This window comes from Zalophus californianus, chromosome 2, assembly GCF_009762305.2.
Source record: "Zalophus californianus isolate mZalCal1 chromosome 2, mZalCal1.pri.v2, whole genome shotgun sequence".
Taxonomy (NCBI): Eukaryota; Metazoa; Chordata; class Mammalia; order Carnivora; family Otariidae; genus Zalophus; species Zalophus californianus.
Genome location: NC_045596.1, coordinates 164,616,900 through 164,644,573, shown reverse-complemented (window position 1 = coordinate 164,644,573; position 27,674 = coordinate 164,616,900). Strand labels below are relative to the sequence as shown.

Genomic DNA, 27,674 nt, shown 5'->3' with positions numbered 1-27,674 from the left:
ACATTAAACCCTACAACATTGCTATTTAAGGACAGAAACCTCCTCAACAATTTCAGTAATTTAGTATTACTTCTTTTAAAATACACACCAATATATGCTTAAGGTGAGAAGCAGTCTGTCTGCTCTTGGGTATTCTGAAACAGTATTGTAAACCACACCCTTCCTCCTCCCCCCAAAGTGAAGAGCTCCGCTAGTGCTCCCCTAAAATGAAGGTGTAGGGAAAATCAAGAAAGTTAGAGACTGAGCAGATCCCAACAATCTGAAATTCTATCATCACAGTCATTAACAGAACTGAATACATGGCAGGTACTCAAATTAATACCTGGCGATGACACCACAAAACTGAGGCTCAAGAAGCTAGGAACCCATGACTGACAACAGAATCACAGACATAGCCTAAGTTATATCATCATGATGAAGTGAAAAAAAAAAAAAATACTTTTGTATCTTTACAAAGTAAGATTTACTACAGCTATTAAATATACCTCTACAAAATATTCCTTTAAGTAGAGCAAGAGAACATTTTTCATTTAGATACCACTTCATAGATTCTAAGATGCAATTTTATCACATCTAAACATAAACAATCAGTTGGCATTTTATAATCAGATGGAATCCTGAGTTATAGAATAATTTATTCTGATATCAAGCTGGTGTGACCCTGGTACCATTTGGGTTGGCCTAATTCTGCTTCTCATAACAGCTGAATCATTGGACTCAATCGTTGAGTACAACAGTAAAATAACATTCCAAAAAAATCCAAGTACAATTAGACACAGTATAGGCGGCACTACATTCGAAATGATAGGAAGACAACTATAAAAATATCTACTTTACCTCAAAGACAGAAATATTATTTTTTCTGTAAATCTCATTGGCAGGAGGATGGAACCAACCACATTTCTTCATGTGCTGCTGGAGAATAGTTCTACTTTTCATATATTTTAGACAGAATTCACAAAGATACAATTTAGGCAGCCTGTAAATAATAATTAAACAAAAAAAGACAGGGCTTTATAAGACTGTAAACTTTCACAACTATCCTTTTTTGACTCTCATTACTACTCAAGTAAAAAGGTGGAGAATGTATTGTCATCCCCATTAATCATATGAAAGAGAGAAAACAAACTAAAGATAAAACTAATTTGGTTAACAGCATCCAACTAATTAACAAGGAGGGCAAGGGTGAGAAGTAAAGAGATCCAATTCAGTGATCTTCCTATTAGACTAACACTTCCCAGGCTTTTTTAAAATTTACCCACTTGGCAGACAGCGAAAATCTCATATTCTCCCCTCCTTTGATAATCTCTACTAAGTAGAAAATAAAACCTACCTTCAGAACACCCCAATAAGTGAAGAAGATTTTTGTCAAGGTATATACTGTCTTCCTTTACTTGATCATTTATCCATTTTTTCAGAACAACATGGGTTTGGACATCCACTCATATGTGGATTTTTCTTGATAAATACAGTACAGTAATATAAATGTATCTTCTTTATGATTTTCTTACTTTATCTTCTCTCTACCTTACTTTATTGTAAGAATATAATATATAGTACATGTAACACAAAATATGTTGACTGTTTATGCTATCAGTAAGGCTTTTGGTCAATAGTAGACCATAAGTTAAGTTTTGGGGGAGTCAAAAGTTATACATGGATTTCTGACTGTGTGGGGAGTTGGTGCCCCTAACTGCAGTGTAGTTCAAGGGTCAACGGTACTACTGAGTGTCAGACCTTGGGTTAGGTGCACTAGGTATAGAGTGCTGAATAAAATGGATATAAAGTGGGTATTATAAAAGCAGACTTTATATATCTTTTTAAGTATAAAACTATAATAATACATCTTTTCAAGTTAGGACATACAATATACTACCTCCTTCCTTCGACCCCTGAAATTCTGGCTTTCCCTCTGGTTAAATATCCCATTAAATTCTGCAACTTAGAAGTCTACTATTCAACAAGTGAAATAAAAGTTCAAATTATTCTTTCAGATGTTCTGTTATTAATTTATATTTATACAATAGTCAAGCTATTTTAGCAGTAATTTAATAGGACTTCTTTACAATGTCCCGTTTATGAGAAGCTAGGCAATAGTGACTGGATCAGTTCATAAAGTAACAGAAATAATATAACCTAAATTAAAAGTCAGTGGCTTTTATACCTATTTTAGTGTAATCCAGAAGACCATGTGGCTCTTCTATTATAAAATACACACCTCATTTATCCTCAGCACAGACTTCCCTGCATCCTGAACTGTGTCCAGAACTGGTCATGCCTTGGTAATCTGAGATCTGATACTATCATTAAAAGCTACATATACAAAAATACTAGATATGATGACAAAAACTATAATCCAAATTACCGCATTTTCTCTCAAATACAGAAGTATTGAAGCTGAAGGAAATTTTAATAAACCTCATTAGTTTAGTTGCTATCAGTGTGGATAGCTTTAAGATTACACTGGAATTAAAGAAAAAAGTAGATTAACACACAAAAACGTCTAATTTGTTAAAGTGTGAAGACTACACTATTTTTTCAAGTACTACTTTGGAAGCCACTTTTAAAACATAATTATATTTTATCTGAAAACATTTAACACTCAACTGAGGCCTTTGCCAAGGTGTATTCATGGAGCTCTAGTCCTGTATGCAATAAGTGTTTCATGCTCAAGTAAGGGTGGAAAAAGGCATGTTTGTGACTTTTTTCCTTCTCCCTTGGAGATTTACAATGCGTATTCATTCTTCCTACACAACCTCACAGCTTACTTTTAAAACTGTCATTCACAGCACACTAAAAGCTTCCAGGGAACTATTCAGGTATAATATTTCTAAGTGTCTATAATATCTAATCCTGGTTTCCAAAATCTCTCATATTAGACAAACCAATACAACCTGAAATTATGGCATTAGTACAGAAGTCATTTCAAAACAAAGTACTGAGTAAAACAAATAATAACTGGCATTACAAATCGAACTCAAGAAACAGGAGCCAAGAGCACTGCAAAGAAAGGTTTCCTAGGTGACTCTTACTTCCTTTGCATGCTGCCTCAAAATTCTACTACTCAGAGAAAGAATGGCAGTAAGATAGATAGTTTTTACCACCAAAATTAAAAAATCTCAAAACGAAGTGGCCCCAATTATAAACTTCATCATCTAATGTGGGCACTAGATATACTAACAGAGTCTCAGAGCTGACCCACAACTGCCAGACTATTTTTCTGAATATGTGGATTTTGAATAATTTCTTCTGAAAAGAAAGGTAGAACCCTGGGTAATTAATGGCATCCTCCTTCTTCCAACTACCCTTACCTTTATTTACTGGTGCTAAATTCTCAATGAGCAATTTTACCTTGTTGCAACATAAAGATATAGAAGAATCTGTGAATACAGTTTTGTTTTGAGAGCTAAATATCACAACTAAATATTCCCTACAATGTGAATCTGAGCAACATAAACAAAAACCTGGGAAAAAAGGAAGGAAGAGTGACAGACCACTAAACTTTCCAGATTATGCTAAAGATAAATGCCAACATTAAAAGCATCCAATTCAACTTTTAGGTCTTGGTATAGAGACATGAAAATAAAGTACAACTTATTTTGTAAGGTCTATGAAAGAAGGTCTAATTTTTAAAGCTCTCGCAGTAAGCAAGTTGTTCAAGGAAACCTAAGAAGGAATGAAATCTATAAAAAAATTACTGCCAAGTCTTATCTGGTAAATTATAAGCTCATGCTATTTCCTTGAAAAGCAAGATGTGTGATAGTTTCTTGATTAAAAAAAAACTTCAGCAAATCTTAGTATCTGAAAAATAACAAAGTAAAAGCAAGCATCATAATCTACTTGATTCCAATTCAGTTCTTGCTGAAAACATTTTAAAGCCTCTTACTTTATTATAACCAAGCCCACTGGGATGACACTGTTAGTCTAAAGGGAATCATCTGATAAATGATTTATGTTTTAGTACAGTTCATATGGCTGAAGTTCTTTCACTGAAAAAACACATCCTATAGAAAGAATATCAGATCATATGCAGTGAAGTATAGTTATAGAGAATATGAATATTCTTCACCCTAAAGAATCCTGCTGGGTGCTGCTGCTTTTTGTCATTGCCTTCCTGACAGAGCAACGAGGCCTTGACTAACAAATAGATGTATGGTCGCTTTGATCAACTGCATCATGGGGTGTAGCTTCCAAACCTGAAATTGATTCTAGAGTCAGCCACTCTGCTGATACCCTAGCATGTGAAGCATGCCTAGCATGTGAAGGCAGGACTGGGCCACAACTGTATGCACTTTAGAAGCATTGCTTCCCTTACTTCTAGGATGATGCAAATATTCTTCCCAGGAACTCCTATGGTATCTTCTTGGCTTCTGAACATTGCCCAAGATAGTAGCAATTTGTGTAGTCTTTATAATAGGTCTACTTGTAGTAAAATTTTAATACAACAAAAACTCTATCAAATATTACTTAAATCAAAGATCATGGTAAAAGCCATGTGAGATCAATGTAGATAAAGACGCTATATGGAGTAGTGCAAGCTTGATGGTAAAAGGTTATGCCTATGTGGTTAAGAGAAAAGTGAGACTAAATCCTGGTCCTGCCACTTATAAATATGGTCTTGAATATGTTTGCAGGGCCCTGGTCTGGAAAATGAAGATAGATATATCTACCTCTCACAGAATTATTCCAGAGATGTTTAGTCCAGTACCAAGCTCAATGATGGTTACTAAAGCTACTATTAATTTATGATTAATACTATGAATAGTTTTATTCTTTCATTCATTTTATTTCATAAATGAAATAATGCTCAGCTTTAGTAACTGGGGCTGTAAGTAATCTATGCATCAAATCAAGTCAGGAACAGGATCAAAAGGGAGAGGAAACTTCCCAAGCTACTTAATTACAATCCTTTAGGACTTCAGTATGATCTCCTTGCAAAAAGGTTATTATGAAATAAGTTCTAAACAGCTCAGGAGTAGGATACCCCACGATCACAGTTACTCTTGCCTTCAGCCCATCTATGTCATGTTTTAGGGGATTCTCTATGAAACCTGTTTGCCATATATGAGCATCACATGGCCCTGTTGGAGAAACTTAGGTTAAAACTCTGGTTTATACTATTCAATGTCTAAGACTTAACCATAGTGCTCCACACGAAGCATTATTGGCTTCAATGTTGTTGTTTCATTTTGTTTTGTTTTTTAGGTCAAAGATGCAAGATTACTTAATATACAATGCACACACAAATATCTGGATATTATGGGAAATAATGCACAATCCCACTTCCCAAAAGATTTTCCTTTTGGGATCTTTTTTATTTGCTCCAACTGTTCTGTTCTTGCATGCTTTGGGATTTTGAATTTTTTAAAAAGTGTTCAAAACCTTGAATATCAAGAAAATAACTTAGAAGTAATTTAGCACAGAATAATAAATAGTCATTAACAAAGTAAGGACATAGGTTTTTTTATTTGGAAAACGTAAGGTCTCTAAGCATTTTAGCCAACTCAAGTTTAATAGAACAAGCCTAATAAACTTAATTTAAAATTAGACATATGTATTTTTAAAATGTAACTAGGAGAATTATGAATAAAGAAAAAGTCATAATTACTTAAGAATCTATTAAACTATAGAATATTTTTTGATGGAAAACTCAGGGAACACTCCACAATGGATAAAGAAATGTACTAAATGTCTAAATGTCTAAAATTTATTTAAGAAAATATCTAAAATTTTATTCAAGAAAGTTAATAAATTTTACAGTTCCTATCCCACTGCTGCTTTCTAATGATTCTTATTTATTGGTTATTTATTTTTCTGTAGGCAATGTTTATTAAGAATAAACTGATAACCAATTCCCTCAAACCTGATAAAGAGATCAGGTTCTAGTGACAATCTTATCAGAATAAAAAACATTTTTAATGAAGCCTTTTCATATCTTAAAAGACAACAGCCTCATGGTTCCATTCTCATTCTCTTGAAAAGCAAGTGCTGAGGCTGGCTCTCTAGTACCATCTCTGAGTAAATTTCCTCTCCTCCCCTTGAGTACAAGAGTCAAGGTGCCTATGGTTTCAATCTCTCTGTACCACAATCCCTGCACCAGCTGATACGCATGCACACTGAACAAACTTTGTTGTCTAAGTCGAGCATGCTTTTTTGATTTGGACAGCTTGCAAAGAGTTCACTAAATAAATAATAATAATTATTTCTTTAAACCTAACGAAGAAATTAATTCCTCAGCATACTTCTTCTTGATCCTATAATTCTCTGAATATCCAGAACTCTTGAGGAATTGCCTTGAGTACCTGAGTTCTGTAGTTGAGGAATTTCCTGCCCTCTTTTTTAACATATATAAATACATAATCACATTATCATGTAATCTTCTTTTAACAAACTCATGTTAATTTTTGTTTTCCCATGATATAAACAGAGTGCTGCCTTACAGCTCTAACACGGTGTTTAGGGCTAACTAACCCTACAATAATTGGCTCTCAATTGCTGTTTCATGAGCTCGTGTGTTAGCTTCCTGAAATTTTGCTTTCTCTTCTTTTTTTTTCCCCCCAGTCACTGAGGTCTGTGTCCATAACATTCTCACTCCTGTTTTTTCTACTTCTGCTTATATCTGGAAACCAGTTATCAAATTATGTGGAAAGAAAAAGTAAAAACAACACTGAGTTTTAGTTTTGTTTTTTTTTTTTAACAAATATACTAGCTTATTCCCAGCTTCTGGAAATAAACCATGTTAAAGCACTCTGTATACTGTAAAGCACTAAATAAATGTTGTAATTACCTGTGCTAATATTTTGGACTAGCAATGTCACTAGATAGGTAAAAAGCCACATAATGAGAGTACTCTGAACATGTATTTAACTCACAGAGCACTTATTATTCCTTACAACACTCTGCTAAATGGGAAACCTGAGGCATAAGTAGTTTACAAATTAAAGAGAACATTAATGTGACTGCTATACTTTAAAGTTTAATTTTTTGACCAAAACTTATTTTTCAAGTCTTTTAAAAATTCCAACCCTAAAGGAAAAAAATACTATCTGACATTATTGAGCACTTATCTCCTAAGTGATTTACATGTTTTAAATCAATTTAATGTTCACAATAACCCCTATGAGGTGAATACTATTTTTACCCCCATTTTGCAGATGATGATACTGAGGTACAGGCTAGTTGGGTAACTTCTAAGGTTATACAGCTTACAAATGTCAGAATTGAGTCCTGAAACCAATTTGGCTTTACTAAAAATGCTGCCTCATCCCAAAAAGCTGGTGACTGATTACTTTTTATGTCTTGAAAGCCAAGCTATTTACATGTAATATTATCGCATACCATTCGTCCAATTATTCCTGGGAAAACAAACCATTCACTAAGTTTGTTAAATTATAAAAATTTAGGTAAAAGGCTAGCTACTCAGTGGAACTTTATTTATACTTCAGTAGTGTGAAGTATGAAGGCAAATTTCTCTTAAAGAAAAAATGTTTCCCTGTTGTTCTGACCATGTGTCAGGTTTCCAATTTTAAGTAACAGCTTTTGGACAGGTTACAGAAAAGAAAATCTAAAGCCAACTGGTATTAAGTGGCTGCCAAAATATGCTGCTACTATGGACATTTAAAAGCCACCAGTTTCCTCAAATGTATAAAGATGAGCGGACTAAAATGTCCCCAAGATCTAGTGTTGGGAGTTCTATGAATCTAAAATTAGAAGGTAAAGGGTTTCTCAAAACATACCTTGAGTATTCTTGAGGATATGGGGAGGAGTACCAGGTGTGAATTTCATACTTCCCAAACTCAATGACAGAGGGACAGCGGACTTGTGGATCAGGGGGACCAGTCACTCCAACTTTCTGTGCAGTCAAAAAATACATCACAAAAGTTAGCTAAATTAAATCTACTGGGATAGATATTTTAAAAAGCTGAAATTAAATGTTGTCCTCTCAGGATTCCAAAGAACAAAAAAAAGCCAGGAACAAACTAACAAGTTTTGAAATAAGCTGTATTATTTTTTGTAAACAGGGTACTCAAATGGAGAACAAAAATGCTAATAAATCTTTTAGAACCAAATGCAACTGGTGTCATTCCATTTTCCATATTTAATAAGATTGCGAATATTTTCCGCAATTAAACTCACTCCCTTAATGACTTAGTTGTTAAAGAGAAGCTGCTGGCATTTGGGGATAGAAGACAAAGAATAATTTTTAACGAGGGAGAAGGAGCTCTGAACACTTGCCATTGTCATACAGACAGTGCCTTACCAGACAACAGAAAACGACCCACTGAACATGTGAGCACATAGAAAAGAGTGACTATTTGGTTTGGGAAGGTAGGTAATATTAAAAGAATATGACAAAACAAGTACCAAAAGAGTCTTTAATTCATTTTACACTGCCCCTAAAATTCCCTTCATTAGTAGCTCTTCACAGATTTAACAACAAAAATACTTTTATACACATACTGTTATCCCTTTTATCTACCTTCTGTTCATAATGAAAACAATCTCTATGCCCCTATCTCTGCAATAACCTGAACCACATTATCTAAAAGAATAATAATTTGTAAAGCCTTTATGACTTCCACACCAGCAATTTAAATATAAGCCACTGCTGATGACTACAAAGATCAGGTTTTAAAACCTTAAATTCAAGAGCAATCTGATTTGTTCTATAACCAATAGAGGAATAGATTCATACATATATACATGTATATGGGTGAGTATATTATGTATATTATATATTGTATATTTATCATAGATACCCCATAAACATTCATTTAAGATTAAGCATTGGGGTGCCCAGGTGGCTCAGCTGGTTAAGTGTCCACTCTTGGTTTCGGCTCAGGTCATGATCTCGGGTTGTAGAATTGAGCCCCACCTAGGGCTCCGCGTTCAGTTCACAGTCTGCTTGTCCCACTCCCTCCCCCTCTGTATCCTCCCCCACTCTCTCTGTCTCTCTCTAAAATAAGTAAATAAATAAAATCCTAAAAAAAAAAAAGACAACAGTAACACTGACTTAAGAAAAAGAGTTAGAATTTAGCCCAAACACAGTATTAAAAACCCTTCATCAAAAGAATAACAAACATTATCCTTCAACTTTATGCTTTAAAACCAGAGAAATTTATTAGAAGTCTCTTGTTGGAGCCCACAGACAGACACACCTCCACACACCCCTACACACTTTCTAACAAAACAGAAAAGATCAGATACTTTTATTCACTGTTTTATGTAAACTCATTTAAGGAAGAGGCTCTTCACTACAACTAATAGGAGAACTCTCCCTGGCCTTTCTAACCATTTTCTTTTACAAAAAGGCCAAGGGATTTATCTCAGGTTTCATACTGGAATACAGCCAGGTGAAACCTCAACCTCTTCCTTAGACATCTCAAAACAAAAGACAAACATCTATTAGTTGGATCAATTGTGTTATGACACCAAGGAGTACTGCGGCTCTTCCAAATGCAAAAATCATTAAAAACAAACACACAGGAGGGGAAGAATGAAGGGGGGGAAATCAGAGGGGAAGACCAACCATGAGAGACTATGGACTCTGAGAAACAAACTGAGGGTTCTAGAGGGGAGGGGGTGGGGGGATGGGTAGGCCCGGTGATGGGTATTAAAGAGGGCACGTTCTGCATGGAGCACTGGGTGTTATAGGCAAACAATGAATCATGGATCACTACATTAAAAACTAATGATGTAATGTATGGTGATTAACATAACATAATAATAAAAAAAATCCACACACACAAGACAGGATTAAAATAAGATTTTTTCATTTCTCAAAACCAAAATAAAACTTGTAAAAAGGCTTTTAAAAACACTGTTCTTTAAACTACATTCCAGAATCAAGTACTCTAATTCATAAAGTAGCATCTTTTTACCTATCTTCAAAGCTCAAAAAAAAAGAACAGTATAGAAAGTATCAGAATAACAAATATCAGAAAACAACTTCCTGAGCCAAGGATCAAATACAAAGCACAGAGGTTGAAAAGATGCACCTGCTGAGGCACTGCCTGTCCTTTGAGAGCTTTCCCATCAGCTGCCCGTGGCTCTTCCAGGAGGATGCCCGATGTAAAAGTGGATAGCCAGTTCCAGTATAACTGTTTGCACATCACCGCCACTCAAGAGAGTCTGTGTAAAACTAGATTCACGGCAGACCTCCCCACCGCCTTTACCTATCCTCACCTTTCTGCACTGTGAAATGGCTGGCACATGCGCTCATCCACCTCTGTCCTCCACCACCATCTCCAACTCCCTTATGAAAGCCTCAAGAGCCTGTGTACTTCCGTTTACTAGGGTTTACAAGTTAACAAAGGCTCTCTGCAGTGAGGAAGCAACAGCTGCATCCAAACCACTCATTAACTCAGTCCTCGCCAAAACCAAACTGTCAAATCTGAAATGAAAGGCACCAGGGTGGCTCAGTCAGTTAAGCATCTGCTCAGGTGGCGATCTCAAGGTCCTGGGATACAGCCGCCCCCTCCCCCACTGGCAAGCTCCTTGCTCCACAGGGAGTCTGCTTCTCCCTCTCCCTCTGCAGTCCCCTCAGCCCCCTGCTTGTGCACTCAACAAGTGTGCTCTCGCTCACTGTCTCAAATAAATAAATGAAATTTTCTTCAAAAATCTGAATGACAAGGTTAGTTTTGCTAGGTTTTATTTTTAAATTTCAGCCAAAATACTCTCTCATTAAACACGCAGCTTTCTAAAGCAGCAGCTATCTAGTATAATCAAGAACACAGGGCCACCTGGGTGGCTCAGTTGTTAAGCAGCTGCCTTCAGCTTAGGTCATGATCCCAGGGTCCCCCATGTTGGGCTCCCAGCTCAGCGGGAAGCCTGCTTCTCCCTCTCCCTCTGCCCCTCTCCTTCCCCCTCCCCCTGCTTGTTTTCTCTCTCTCAAATAAATAAAATCTTGGAAAAAATGCACCAAAAAATTTTTTTAATTAGAATTCTGCCACTTTGTGCCTCCTTTTCATTTGAATATGCCAACATCTTGAAATGATGACATATATTCCAAATCAGAATGGACCTTTCAATCTAAGAAAGTAAGGGTGGGGGGCACTAAACCAAAAGGTAACTTTAAATATGCCTATTCTAGATAATAAAACTTTTATTACTAGTTTATGAGAAAAGATTATTACTCTTCTGCAAATACTCCATCTCCACCAAATGACTCGAATTCTAATTTCCAATATACAGAAGCAACTCTTGCAGTACCCTCCAAGTCCAGATCTGGTACAAACATGAAAATTACAGTTGATCTACAACTGATATACAGTTCCGCTCCCTTCCTCTTGCCTTCCATCAGATAGCTCCCCCTCAACTTTCCCTTTCCATTCCCCACAGAAGAATGGCATTTTGAAGTGGGAGTGGAGGGCGGGAGTGTACCCTTATTATTAGTATGAGAGTGAAGTGTAGGGAAAGAGAGGTCTTTCTGGTATTTGAATATTTTCCTATAGAAACACTCTAATAAAAAAGGATTTGGGGCAACACGCCATAATCAGATACACTAATATTTCTTTAGCAGAGCATATGAATATTCATATTAAATGGGATAAGTAAAGAATATGTACAGTCTCATGTGAATTCATACCATGTTTTGCCAACAGTTCTGTTTAGTGAGATCTTACTGTAAAATGAGTTATATATATATTTTTTTCATTCTCCACAGAAGATATACAGATGGCCAATAAGCACATGAAAAAAAATCACTAATCATTAGGGAACTGCAAATGCAGACCACAATGAGCTATATCACTTCACACCTATCAGGATGGATACTATCAAAAAAAAAAACAGAATAACAAGCATTGGAGAGGATGTGCAAAAACTGGAATCCTTGAGCAGTGCTGGTGAAAATATAAAACGGTGCAGGCACTGTGGAAAACAGTTTGGCAGTTCCTCAAAAAAACAGAATTTTCATATGAACCAGTAATATATAAAAGAATTGAAAGCAGAGACTCAAAACAGGTATTTGCCCACCCATTTTCATAGCACCATTATTCACAATAGCCAGAAGGTAAAAGCAACTTAAGTGTCCATCCGATGAATGGATAAAACATTCATGGTATAGATACCAAGTGATAAATATACATATAAATTCCGGTAAGGGAATTCTGAATGAACATGGATGAACCTTAAAGAAGTTATGCTAAGTAAAGTAAGCCAGACACAAAAGGGCAAATATTTTATGATTCCACTGAGGCCTACCTATAGGAGTTAAATTCAAAGACAAAAGGTAGAACAGTGATTGCCATGGGCTAGGGGAAGGAGAAAAGGGAAATTACGGTATAATGGGTACAGAGTTTCAGTCTGGGAAGACAAATAAATTCTGGAGATGGATGGTGGTGATGGCTGCACAACAATGTATACACATACTTCATGCCACCAGACTGTATTCTTAAAAATAGTTAAGATGGTAAACTTTATGTTATTTCTATTTTAACCACAGTAATTTTTTGTTAAGTTTTCAGTAATCTGGATCTCAGAATTGTCGATGTGATTACAGACTACTTCCTGTCTCTTTCTTCCCCAATGCCTTTTTTGTTTCTCTACCCTCAGATATTTCCCTTGTTTTACCATTATATACTGATAAAGTCTAGGGTTTTATCTTCAGCCCTATTATCCTTTCTCTCCCTAAGACCTCTCTAATCAGTGACCCTACCAGTTTTTCACTCTGCGTATGCCCTCTTTTCTCCTCATCCAGCTTAGATTCCAAGGTCTTTTACTGAACCTCATCTTTGCATATATCCTTATCTTTCCTGCTTTTCTCCCGATGCAACAACAAAATCCCAACTCTGGTTAAATTCACATCTCCACATAATCCAACATCTGAATATGGTGAGAGAAAAACACAGAATCACACTGTTCTCAATTTATATTTCTTAACTAACCTCAAATGCGCCCTTTGATGCTTCTCTAACTCTATTCACTCTCCCATTTTCCTTAAAAATTACTTCATACTTTTTCCTATCTCCTCAAGCCTCCAACACCTCTTAGCACATCTTCATTTTCAATCAATGCCTTCACTTCCTACTACACTAGAAAACTAAGAAGCAGTCAAAAGAGAACTTCCACGCTTTCCAAAGCCACATCTGCATGTCTACCCTTTGCGCCCACAAAGCCCATCGTTCCTTAATACTACAGCTCAACTGTCTGTGCATCAGTGCCTCCACTCGCATATTGGACAATTTTCCCTTCCCTCTTTTGCATCATCACGTTTTTCTCCTCTAGATCATTTCTATCAGTATATAAACAACTGTTATTTCTTCCATATTTAAAAAAAAATGGGTACATTCTTTTGCCTTCACATCTTCAACCAACCATTCTCTTTCTCTGTTCCCCTTCATTGCAAACTATATCAAAAGAGTAGCCCCATATTACTTCTATAACCAATTTCTCTTCTTCCATTCCTTTTTGAACAAGCTCCAACCGCCTTCCCCTTCCCTCATGGAAATTGCTTCTCAAGTTCACTCCCATGTTACTAAATCTGATGGTCAATTTTCAGTCCTCAATTTACTTGATGAATCCACAGAATTTTCCATTCCTTCCTTCTTGAAGTAGTTTTTTCTCACTTCGTTTGTAAGGAACCAGTATCTCCAAGATTTTCCTCTTCCACTGGCCATTCCTTCTTTCTCCAATTTCTAAAAGTTGGAGTACCTCAGGACTCTGAGCTCAGAGCTCTGCCCTTTCCTTTGGTGACCTCATCTAGTCTCCTTCCTTTTAGTACCACCAACTTACTGACAAGTTCTACATTTAAATTTTTGGCCCAGACCTACACTTTGAACTCCAGACACATATATCCCACTGTCTACTTGATATCTTCTCTCCTGAATGCCTTATAGGAATCTTAAGTTCAACGTGTTCAAAATCAAACTCCTGACTTTTTTTCCTCAAACCTGCTCCTCCATAATTTCTTATGATCCCATAACCATCAGCATATCCTAATGGTCTACCACCTTCAAAACATAATCAGAATTCCAATTCTACCTCTAACACTATGTTCCAAACCACTGTACCTCCTACTTGGATAATTCTAATAGCCTCCTAAGTTTCCTTGTTTTTGTATTTCTGCCTCAATCTACATAGAAACCAGAGTAATCCTGTTCAAACTTAAAAGTCACTCTTCTACTCAAAATCCTCCAAGAGTTGGTATCTCACTCAGAGTAAAAGCCATAGTCCTTATAATGACCTAGAAAACCCTATCATATCTGACCTCCCAATACCTTTCTGTTCTCTCATCACCTAATTTCTATTCTACCTTGTACTTACTCGGTTCCAACCACACTGGCCTTTTTTGTGTTTCCTTGACCATGCCAAATACAAATCCCAATTCAGGGCCTTTGCATTTCTGCTCCCCTGTCTGGAATGTTATTCCCCCTATACTCACATGGTTCATTCTCTTACATCCTTCAGGTTTCTGTTAAATGTCAGACAGTCCCTAACCCAACAATTTAAAACTGCACAAAGCCAACCTTTGCCTCTGAATTCTCTCTCCCTCCCTCGTTTTTTCTCCATAACACTACCACATGGTATACTATTTACTTTAACCTAGCCCCAACCCAACTGTAAGCTCCTCATGAGGATTTAAAAAAAATCTGTTTTGTTCACTGCTGTATCTCCAGCACCTGGCAGATGGTAACCTGTACTCAGTAATATTTACTGTTAAATGTTATCTATGATAACAACCTCAGCTACTACCTACATAGTTTCATCTATCACTTGTGTGCTGATAATCTGGCATATCTCCTACCTAAAATCCTCCTGATCTGCATATCCACAGAACAGTCTACAGAAGTCCCCCATTTTAGATTTCATACAAGCCCCCAATTTATGTAAGCAGTGTGTCTTCTTCTATCAAAAAAGCTCCTCTTTCCACATTTAGTATCACCCACTCAGAACAGAAGAACACGGGGAGATTTATCTGGTTCTGCCCTCTCCTCAACCCCAACTCCCAACATCCCATCTTTCCCATTCTACCCTAAATCTTTCTCAAAATCTCTGCCTACTGGATCTCCTCCACCTTCATTTGGGTCCTAGTCACTTTTCATTCTGATTACTGTAATCACTCGATTGGTAGATATCCTTGTTCATGTCTTATTCAATCCACTGCTCACTGTATCACCAAAGCTGAGCTTCTAAACACAAATACAATTATGTCACTTTTTTTAAAGTCTTCAATAGCTCCTCAAGAACTATTTAACTACTTGAAAGAACTCCTGTAACTAAAAAATAAAGTACAAACTCTTAACATGAACCATGGGACCTGTGTGATCTGGTCCATACTTACCATTTCAATCTCATCTCTCACTTGAACTCCAGCCAAACAAATTGCACACAACTCCAAGGGTTCAATAAGCTTTCTCAAATCCAAACTGTTCTTTTTGAAATGACTTCCTCCTCTTGCCCAATAGTAAATTCTTACTCACTCCCTCAACAGCCTGCTCAAATATCACCTCTTCTATGAAGACTCCCCTAACATCCCTAGACAGATACCTTCCTGTTCATTCTCGTTTCATCTTATGTATATCTCTATGGCGGCATGATACCATGAACTAGATTAAGAGTTAAGGATCTAGAGTCGGACTGTATGGGTTCAAATATTGATTCTGATACTAACAACTATATGACTCTAGGTAAGACAATCTTTCTAAGACTTAATTTCTTCATCTGTAAAACAGGAACAAGTAACAAGGTTGTACTAAATGAAAAAAACTCATATATAATGCTATATGTAGTATCTGGCACACAGTAAAAGGATATATATTACTAACCACATAGCTTTGTTTATAAATGTCTCTTCAACTAGAGAACAGGGACACATTTTCTATTTACCTAAGAATTTCTAGCACCTAGCACCAAGATAACTAGCAGAAACTCACATTTATCTAGTGCTCATTATATGAATGATACACTAAGCACTTTGCAAATATCAACTCATTCAATCCTTTCAACAAATCTATTAAGTAAGGTCACTCAGCAGAGGTAGGATTTGGACCTGTGCAGACCTTGCTTACATAAATTGGGGGCTTGTATGAAATCCAAAATGGGGGACTTCTGTAGACTGTTCTATATATGGATATGCAGATCAGGAGGGTTTTAGGTAGGAGATATGCCGGGTTATCAGCACACAAGTGATAGATGAAACTACATAGGTAGTAGCTGAGGTTGTTATCATAGATAACATTTAACAATAAGTATTACTGAGTACAGGTTACCATCTGTTTCTAATACGTAGGCTCTTAACCACTATCTTAATAAATAATAAAATTGTGCTAAACTGTCAAAGGAATGAATTCAAAATATATTTAACTAGCCTTTAATATACTACTTGTAATTAATGGGTAAACGCTTAAGACACTAAAGCAACCTCCCACTCCCCATCTCTAATTTCACCAGTACCAAAGAGAAATCATTCCAACAACAAAAAAGCAGTCATGGGTATACCTTTAAATCCTGGCATGCCAAGACTAATGTCCTCTTGCTAGCTTTTTTTTAAAGAGAGAGAAGGCCGTGTGGTATGGAAAGGGAGAGACATCTTAAACAGGCTCCACACCCAGCTCAGAGCCTGACATGGGGCTCAATCTCACAACCCTGAGATCATGACCTGAGCTAAAATCAAGAGGCAGATGCTTAACCAACTGAGCCACCCAGGTGACCCCCCCCCACTACGAGCCCTCCAAAATTCAGCCCTATACTAGTTAGTGAATATATTTCTTACCATTGCCCAACAAAAATTCACTCTGTTTTATCTATCAAACTAAATACAAGCAGTTCTTGCTTTATAGGGTGCCATGTTAACTCAAACTTATGAATATCTAAACTGAGATCAAATCTCAGTCACCACAGAAATGTATAAAGAATGGACACGATTCTACTAGGCACATGTTTCCATTAACACAGTACCATGCAAAGCAAGGACTATCTGTACCATGACACCTTTATGAGCAACTACTGTGTTTTCTACATCATCTCCACAATGTGACTTGCATATATTAAGCCCTCAAGTATTTGTTGATCTCATGGACCAATAATCACAATGTCTCTATTTATAGTTGTCATTTATTCCTCAAAGCTCAACTTAATATTGTTTATCCTACCTGGTAAGCCCTCATTCTCTCCATTATACCTAAATCTGAATCATCCTTGAAGTCTGCTTCTTCTGTAATCATCTCCGATCATACCAACTCTTACTAATCTTAGTATACTCTGACCATATGGAACAATCTGTATCATTTAATATAGCAATGACTTACATTAATTCCTATTCTTATGTCACTATTTGCTGTTTATCTTCTATGTACCTTTCCCTACTTGGATTTAGTACCTGCCTTATGATTTTGATGCCTATATAACTTTTTTTTTTTTTTTAACAGTGTAATGCAGGATGTTATTGTGATTAAGGGTAGAAGATGTGAAACCACACAGGCCTGAGTTCAAACTCCACTTCTGCCATTACTAGTTATATAACTTCAGGAAAGTCACTCAACTAAAAGTCTTGGTTTCCTCATATGTAAAATGGTAATAACAATCCTTACCTCACAGGATTAGGAGAGTTGCTGAATCTAATTTATTCCATTTCTAATAACTGTCTGATTCTTTATGCAAAGAAAACGATTATTTTAACAGTCCACACAGATTTCAAAAAATGCTCTGTTAACTTTCTACAGCCATACAAAAAAAAAAAAAAAAAGCAATAAAATTCTTCAAAATTAGAAAGCACTAAAATTAGTATGGAAATATAATGTGCTATTTTGATATCTTATGTAAAAATCATTGTATATATTCCAAAAAGGCTATTATGTTCCAATGGGATGAGCTGAATACAAATGCTTCTTCCTGGTGATGAAACTTGCAAGAAAAATCATTTCCTCCAGGCCCATAAGATTACTGTTGAAAAAAAAAATTCCAGAACAAAAGCCTATACTACTAATTTCTCATACTTTTTTCTTTTCAGAGGTGGCTCTTTTTTAGTGAATGTATTCACTGTATAGCTAATGAAGAAACATAGTACCAGATAAATGATGTTTTTACTTCTCCTGAAATTAAAAAAAAAATCAAAACCAATTAATAGATGGTCCTTTTTTATAAACATTTCAATAATTCTTAATTCATTTAGATAATGCACCATACAAAACTTCATTACTCAATAAAATCACTATGAGCAAATGTTGGATTTGCTTTTCTGGGCATATTTCTTACTACATGGTAAGCTCTATGAGAATTAAAACTGTACCTTACACCCATAGCCTCTACACCTAGCACAGTTCCTAGAACCAAGATGGCATGCAATAAATGACAGGTTGTTCGTTGGATGAATTAAAAAATTAACTCCAGTATCACTTATCTTTTACTGGTGCAGCTGTGAGATCACCAAAAACCCTGTAATCTTCCTGCAAGGTTTTTGAAACAAACTTTGAACGAGCTTCTACTAAGCCAGATCTAGTCTCTCAAAAATTACTTCATGTATTATCTTTGTAAATGTTTTCAAAACATCATATAATCTAACCAATGGTAACTTTTTCCCAATTGGCTTCAACCCACTGTCTCTATTTCATGAAGTCAGAGAACCTGGGAGTGAACCCTGGTGTCCTCTTGCTCCTTCAAACAACATATCAAATCTATCACCAAGTTCTGCTGATTCCATCTCCAGAATATATTCTAAATCCATCCACTTCTCTCCCATTTCCACAGCACCTCTCTAAGCTGCTGTCTTCTTGATCATTGAAAAAGCCTCTAAATAGGGTTTCTGTATTCCACTCTTGCCTAATTCTAATCTATTCGTCATATAGTGGCCAGAAAAAAAAAAATTTTAATGCAAATCTGATCCTGCTATTTCCTTGCTAAAAATCATTCAATGGTTTCCTACTACAATTACAATAAAAACCCAAATCCTAACTAATGTCCTCAGCCTATCTCTCCAGCTTCATCTTGTGTGACTCTTTTATTCATTGTACTCAAGTTATACTGGTCTTCTTACAGCTCCTCAAATTTACGAAGTTCTTATATGCCTCAAAACATTTACACGGGCTGGAAAATTCTTCTCTTTAGCTCTTTGACTTGCTGACCTTCTACTCATCTTTTAGGTAAATTATTACTTCCTTAAAAGAGGAATCCCAACCTCCAGCAATCTAGATCAGGAAGCCCCTGTTATAATCTCTTGCTGCATTCCTATTTTCTTCCTATTACCTATCAGTTTGTAATTAAAGATTTATTTATATGACAGTTTATGTATACGACTGTTTATTGTTTTACTGTCTCGCTCATGAAACTGAAAGCTTCATGAAAGTAGAGTTTATGTCCAAAAAAAAAAAAAGAAAGTAGAGTATGTCTTTTTGTTCATCCTACAGCTCTCATACTATGCCAGGCACATGAATACTAAATCAAAGAACCTCATGGAGAAATAACACCATCGTAAGAATTTTAGTTCACTGTCAATGAAAATAAGCTCAAATCAGAACTCAAAAATCTAGCTGTTTATTTCCTTGGTGCCAGATACACACATGGACAATCACAAGTTTAATAAAATGCTGGAAGAAACACACAGTTAGCTAGATTACTGTTGATACAAATTTATACTGTCTCCACTGGGCCTCAGCAAGGCTCAGCATCCCTTTCAACTCTTTCTAGTCAATCTTTCTCCTCACACCACTACTATTCCAACTCCTGCCAACCAGACATTTAGACTAAAGGAAGAGTAATCCAGACAGAGAGAGCAGTAAGTACAAAGGCTCCAAGGCAGGAGGGTGCTTGGTTGTCTGAGAAAGAGGAGTCCTGTGGCTGGAGTCAAGTGAACAAGGGCCAGAACAAGGGGAGTAGCCAAAGAAAAAAGCAGCCATGAGATGCTACTGGGTCTTAAAGATAAGGATAAAAACTTTGTTAAAAATTCTAAGCAAGTGCTCGCTTCAGCAGCACATATACTAAAAATTCTAAACAAGACTGGAAAACATTAAAGATTTTCTGTGCAGAGGAGTGGTATGATCTAACTTAAGTTTGAAAATGTTTACTCTGGCCCCTGTATAAAGAAGACTGGAGACTGGGGTGAGGGACAAAAGTAGAAGCAAGGAGATTAGTCTAGGGATATTACAACAGCCTAATCAAGAAATAATGGTGGCTTAGAATAAGGTAGTAAAGGAAGAAATAGAAGCAGTCATATTCTGGATATATTTTGAAAGTGGAACCATTAGAATTTGCTCATGGATTAAATAGAGTATGACAGAGAGAGAGAGAGAGAGAAAATCAAGATACCTCTTTGGACCTGAGCAAGTAAAAAGACAAAACTGCCATTTACTCCCACTTTCCACTAAAAGAAACCAAGGATTCTTAGAGAAATGGCTGAATCTATAGCTAGAACAGTAAGAGCCGAGAACATATCGCTGTGGTCAAAAGTAATGATGATATATACAAATATCGAATCATATGTTGTACACCTGAAACTAAAAGAATGTTATATGTCAATTACACCTCAATTTTTAGAAAGAGTTGAATAAACTGGAGTTTAAAAAAAAAAAAAAGACAGGGAGACATGTCAAAAGGACACAGCAGCTGGCTTGAAGAGGCTCCCCTGCCCAAATCTGGAACAATGTAAGCATCAAAATAAATATCGATAGCAACAAATTATAATTCATAAAATAAGAATCAAGTCTAAATGGAATGAACAGATAAACAGGAAGAAAAAAAGCCTCTTCCTTACAGTGGAATGCCAGTTAATAAACTTCATAAAGAAATAATGGAATTAAAAAATCATCTGTTTAGCAACCAACAAAGTAATAGTTTCAGGCAAGAATCACCACTGGATGCTAAATCCAGTGGGTAAAAGTTTAATGAGAAACAGGATATTTACATGGTTTCAAAGTGTACTGCCAGAAGATACTTAGAGAAGGAAAATAATTTACAGAGAAGAAATTCTACCTTAACGAAGTATTCAGAGTTAACATCACTTGTAACAGGACACATACCTCCTGATATCACGCACAGAGGACATATCACCTCTATAGTATTTCTGCCCAAAGTGGATCACCTGAATCTCATCATGAGGAAACATAAAACAAGCTCAAAGTGGTGGACAGTCTATGAAATAAATGACCTATGCACTTCAAAAATGTCAAAATCATGGAAGATAAAGACTGAGGAATTGTTCGAGATTAAAGGAAACTAAGGAGACATGACAATTAAATGAAACACATGATCCTAAACTGGATAACAACCCAGGGCAAGTTGTTTTTTCCTTTTGCTGTAAAAGAACATTAGTGGTACAACTGATAAAATCTGAATAAAATCTTCAGATTGGATAATATACTTTATCTGTATTAAATTCCCAATTTGATGATCGTGCTATGATCATGTGCAAGAACATCCTTATTTTTAGGAAATATACACAGATGAGTAGGAATAAAAGGACATTACCATTATGTCTGCAACTTAGAAAAAAAAAGTTCCTCAAAAAAGGAACCACCACCTCCTCCTTTGACTATCCACTGAACTCCATGTAAATTTCTACTACAGCATCTATAACAATTTGTTTTTCTTATTCCTAGGAAAAGAAATGTGTCTTCAGTGGTTAAACAACCTGCCCAAAGTAGAAGTCAGTAAATGACAAACCACAAATTGAACCAAGATCCAGCTGACTCAAAGCCAATACTTTGTTAAATCATAAGATGGTAGAATGCTCAGCAAATATTTGCCATTATATTGTTTTTATTTTTCAAAAATACTCATATAATGACCTACACAATCTATTCACCAAAGGGTTTCTTAATCCAAAGAGTGTCAACCTATACAACAGGAATCCCCAGCATCAGCCTTATAAACTCTTACTTTCAAGACAAGAGACAGAACTCAACTTGGCCAACATAGTGAATTGGTGGCAAAGAAAGAAAAGACACAGGATAAATGAACATAATCCAAAAGAGCCTTTATGATCTAGCCCTTGCGCTTTTCCAATCTCATCTCTTACCATTATCTATACCTAATATTCTTTATCCTATGTGAAAATTTATTTATTCCCACAATTAAGCATGTTTTCCCCCATTTTCAAGTCTTTGCGCTTCTTTTCCGTCTGATTATATGGGAACCCATCGCTTGTCATCCTGACAAACTCGTACATAATTCTTTAAGACCGACTCATATAGTATATTCCCTAAATGAATCTTCCTCTGACCTCCCCAGGCACAGGTAGATGCTATCCTCCCAAAACATTATTTACCCTACAATTAAGCCTTCCACACGAATGAAATTATTTATTTACAAGTCTCTCCTAGACTATACTTGAGAGAAGGAATCCTGTCACTCACTTTGGCATCTTTAGCATCTGAAGCATAAGTAGGTTCTCTGTCTATACATTTATATCTTGCTACATGTTGCAAAGGATTAAGGCAAAAGCATTTAAAAAATATTTCTAGCAGTAATGAATATGGGTGTTTTATCACTTGAAAAAAGCTTGGTTTTTGTTTTTTGGTTGGTCAAATCCCAAACTCTTCTTCATTCATAAGACAGAAAATAAATAAACCAAGCTCATTTAATACTGGTAGTCAAGGGGTACCTGCGTGACTCAGTCAGTTAAGCGTCTACCTTCGGCTCAGTTCATGATCCCAGGGTCCTGGGACCAAGCCCCGCATCAGGCTCCCTGCTGGGGGGGGGGGTCTGCTTCTCCCTCTCTCTCTGCCCCTCCCTCGGCTCGTGCTCACACGCACGTGCGCTTTCTCTCTCTCTCTCTCAAAGAAAGAAATAAAATCTTTATTAAAAAAAAATACTGGTAGCCAAAAGAAACTTGTTTATCTGCAAAACCAAAGCAGTCATAATGGATTTAAAAGGAGTATGTTAACAAGCAGAACTATGTCTATACACAAACCACATCTATTTGCAGATCAGACGGATAAATGAATTGCTGTTACTGCTTTACCCCAGGATAATTAATCCTCTGTTTCTTGTCCATGACCAAATTATTTGTCCAATCTGAATATCCAACTTTACCTGCAGTGCTTGTTCTTGGATATCACGAAATAATTCCATATCTTTCTCAGTCATGATTTCCTGGCTCCCAAAAAGCCGTTCCTCACTTTCTTGTTTGCCATCCCAGCCATCCTGATTGTCTGCACATAAAAAAAGGGCTCATATGTTATTAATATTATCCTTAGTTTAATATATGAACTAGGAAAAATTTCAAAAGCCTTTATTTCAGTTTGAAGACCATAATATTATTTTTATAAGAGAAGAGGATAGCAATAAACTGACACCTATAAAGATGGGTCAGTAAATAATAAGTAAATATTGTATCTGCTTATAATGAAAACCTGACCTGTCCTAAAACTTCTTAAAATTATTACATAACTACATTTCCACTTCATTAGTACATATTTTAGTATACTATAATATATACATATATAATATATACATATTATATATGAATATATAATACATACAATTATGTATTATAATATATACAAAAGTTTGATGAGCACCATGTGATGTACAGAAGTGCTGGAACACTATACTGTACACTTGACTAATATTACATAATATTATACTGTGTATGTTAACTAACTGTAATTTAGATAAAAACATAAAAGAATAATACATACAAAAGCAGAACAGAAAAAAGGTCTAAGGAATATGAAACTGAAATAATATGAATAAAAAATTTTTAGTATGGATTTAATATATCAAAATTCAAATATTGTTTTTTCATTCTTTGGTAGTATGGAAGAAGTTTATGTTAACAGCAGGACATGATTTTCATCACATGGGACCAAAACACAGAAAATTTGTTCCTTTTATAAACCTTAATGATCCTGTGATCTTCATAAGGCCAGTACATTCTTATCTCAGCAAGAAGATAACCTTCGAAATAACTATCATACTCCCCTCACATTCTGGGTGCCCTTTTAAATAAAGCAAAACTCCACAAATCTGAGGATCACAGATGATAATCCTCTGGGTAAGAAATTATATTATTAATCATTCAGTAAATGATGTATCTTCCTCACATGGGCAAGGGAAATTCATGAAAGGAGTACTGGGGGATTATGGAGATCCTTATCTTCCACACTTGAAGATGACACCACTGATGGACTAATTTCCTATTTGTATAAGTATGGCAGAAAAGACCAATTTGTGACAGTTCTTTTCAAATTAAACAGAATATAGGCTGTCTGTTATTCACTTAGTGTAAGAAGAATAAGGACAAGGACTCACTGCTGAAAATATTCCCAAAATGAACAATATGTATCTGAAGATACTACGTGACTTTAATGCCCCCTAGTGCATGACACAGACGGATGCAGGCACAGATTTAGTACAGCATTCAGTAGCATTCAATCAGATGGTGCAGACTGTTCCTTAAACTCTACAATTCATAAAAAAAACTTACAAAGCCAATTACAGCAAAAACACCAATGCAAAAAGTCAATACCAATTCTCCATATACTTTACACATTTTCTCTAATGATTTCTATTTCTAAAACTTTCCAGGAGATTCTTGTAATAATCCATCTCCAGTGAAACAGTTAATTCAAAAATGCCTTTCACTAGGATCTGCTTTAGATTCCTTCCTCCTAAATCCAACCTAAATGGCGCATATTTTCTTAGGTAAACGTACTCAGACCGGAGCTACAGTGTACATGGCTGATAAAGACATGAAAAGTACTTAAGCACTTACAGAGTAATTAGTTGATTGCCACTCTGGTGAAAAGCCAATCAATACAGCATAAAAAGGGGGATCTGACAATGATGAGGATTTCCTCTCCTGTGCTGGACCAATCAACCATTTATATAAGCAGGAATGAAGAAGCAGTGAATATAATCACCAATGAGACTGAATTCAGGGGAGGGAAATCAACATTAAGAAATTGTCTGGCAGTATAAGAGATACTACATCTTTGGCCCTTGTGATCCAAAGGAGTCCATTCTCATTCTTCTACATTCCTCAGACGCTTTTCTACTTCCTTCACAGGGTTAAGTCTGTAAACTCACGGCACTAAATAGCAATGAGACTAGTTTAAACTTTAATTATCAAGACAGCTAATGACTTGAATTACCTGTTACACTATTAAGTCTTCTCTACAGATCTTTTCTACTTTGAAAACTAGGGAACTCAACCTGATACACAAGTATGAAATGAATAAAAAGAGGGCATGCTACAACTGATATCACAGAAATACAAAAATCATAGAAGACTACTACAAACAATTACAGCTCCAAAAACTGGACTATCTAGAAGAAATGGATAAATTCCTAGAAACATACAACCTACCAAGACTGAATCATGATGAAATAGAAAATATGAACTGACCAATTACTATTAAGGAGATTGAATCAATAATCAAAAACTTCCCAACAAACAAAAGCTTCACCGGTGAATTCCACCAAATAGTCAATAATACCATCCTTCTCAAACTCTTCCAAAAAACAAAAGAGGGAACTCTTTCAAGCTCATTTTATGAGGCCAGCATTACCTAAGCCAGTCAAAGAAAGAAAATTACAGGTCAATATCACCAATGAACATAGATGCAAAAATCCTCAACAAAATATTAGCAAACTGATTTCAACAATACAATAAAAGGGTCATCATACACCATGATCAAATAGGATTTAATCCAGAGATTTAAGGATGGTTTAATAACCGCAAATCAGTCAATACACCACAATAACAAAATGAAAGATAAAAATCAGATGATCACTTCAAGATATGCAGAAAAAGCATTTGACAAAATTCAACATCCATTTATGATAAAAACTCTCAACAAAGCAGGTATAGAGAGAACGTACCTCAACATAATAAAGGTCGTATATGACAAGCCCACAGCTAACCTACTCAATGGTGAAAAGCTGAGAGTTTTTTCTCTCTTTAAGATCTCTCTAAGATCAGGAATAAGACAAGGCTACCTACTCTCGCTACTTTTATTCAACATAGGATTGAAAGTCCTAGCTAGAGCAACTAGGCAAGGAAAAAAATAAAAGGTATCCAAGTTGGAAAAGATTTGTAGATGACATAAGAGAGAAAACCCTAAAGACTCCATCAAAAAACTGTTAGAACTAATAAATGAATTCAGTAAACTTGAAGGATACAAAATCAATACACAAAAATCTGAATTGTTTCTATACACTAACAATGAACTACCAGAAAAAAGAAATTAAGAAAACAATCCCATTTACAACTGCACCAAAAAGAGTAAAATACCTAAGAATAAATTTAACCAAGCAGGTGAAAGACCTGTACATTGAAGACAAAACACTGTGTGTGTGTGTGTGTACACACATATATATGACATTAATGAAAGAAATTAAAGACACAAATAAATGGACAGATATTCCATGCTCATGGATTGGAAGAATATTGTTAAAATGTCCACAGTACCTAAAGCCATCTATAGACTCAATGCAATCCCCATCAAATTTCTAATGACATTTTTCACAGAAATGGAAAAAAAAATCCTAAAATTTGTATGCAACCACAAAAGAATCCAAATAGCCAGAGCAATCTTGAGAAAAAAGGACAAAGTACTAAAGCTCCCTGATTTCAAACTATGTTACAAACCTACAGTTATTAAAACAGTATGGTATTAGCATGAAAACAGACCCAGAGATCAATGCAACAGAACAGAGCACCTATAAATAAACCCATGTATATATGGTCAATTAATTACAACAAAGGAGCCAAGAATGTACAATGGGGGAAAAGACTGACTTTTCAATAAATAGTGTTGGGAAAACTGGACAGCCACATGTGAAAGAATGAAACTATGTAACTCTCTTACACCATATACAAAAAGTAACTCAAAATAGATTAAAGACTTGAATTTAAGACCTGAAACCGTAAAACTCCTAGAAGAAAACAAAGGTGGTAATCTCCTTAACATAGTTTTTGACAATCATTTTTTAAATCTCATGCCGAAAACCAAAAGCAAAACCAAACAAGCTGGACTACATCAAACTAAAAAGCTTCTGCACAGCAAAGGAAACCATCAACAAACTAAAAAGGCAACCTACTGAATGTAAAAAGATATTCGAAAATCATATATCCAATAAGGGGTCAACATCCAAAATATACGAAGAACTCATTCAACCCAATAGCAAAAAACAAACAACCCACAGGGCACCTGGGTGGCTCAATCGGTTAAGCGTCTGACTCTTAATTTCAGCTCAGGTCAAGATCTCAGGGTCGTTGAGATCGAGCCCTGTGTTGGGCTCTGTGCTGAGCATGGAGCCTGCTTAAGATTCTCTCTCTCCCTCTGCCTCCCCCCTCTTCCATGCTCTCTCTCTCAAAAAACAAACAAAAAACCCACAAAAACAAACAATCCACTTAAAAAAGGGCAGAAGATCTGAACAGATATTTTCCCAACAAAGACATAAAAATGGGCCACAGGTACATGAAAAGATGGTCTACATCATTAATCAACAGTGAAATGGAAATCAAAAACCAAGGAGATACCACCTCACACCTGTCAGGATGGCTATTACCAAAAAGACTAGAAATTATAAATGTTGGGGAGAATGTGGAGAAAAGGGAACCTCTGTGCACTGTTGGTGAGAATGTATATTGGTGCAGTCACTATGGAAAACAGTACAGAGGTTCCTCAAAAGATTAAAAATAGAACTGCCATACAATCCAGCAATTCCACTTCTAGGTATGTAATCCCAAGAAAACAAAAACATTCATTTGAAAAGATATATACACCCCCATG

The 27,674-nt window shown here is 35.9% G+C and overlaps 1 protein-coding gene across 1 annotated transcript in view; it reads right to left on the bottom strand.

Annotated features, from left to right (window-relative positions):
- KAT6A (lysine acetyltransferase 6A) overlaps positions 1-27,674 on the bottom strand; it is a 113,241-nt gene that overhangs the window by 17,519 nt on the left and 68,048 nt on the right. The window contains 3 exon segments of the mRNA XM_027598181.2: positions 838-979; positions 7,737-7,852; positions 22,966-23,084. Coding sequence (XP_027453982.1) covers positions 838-979; positions 7,737-7,852; positions 22,966-23,084 — 377 coding nt within the window.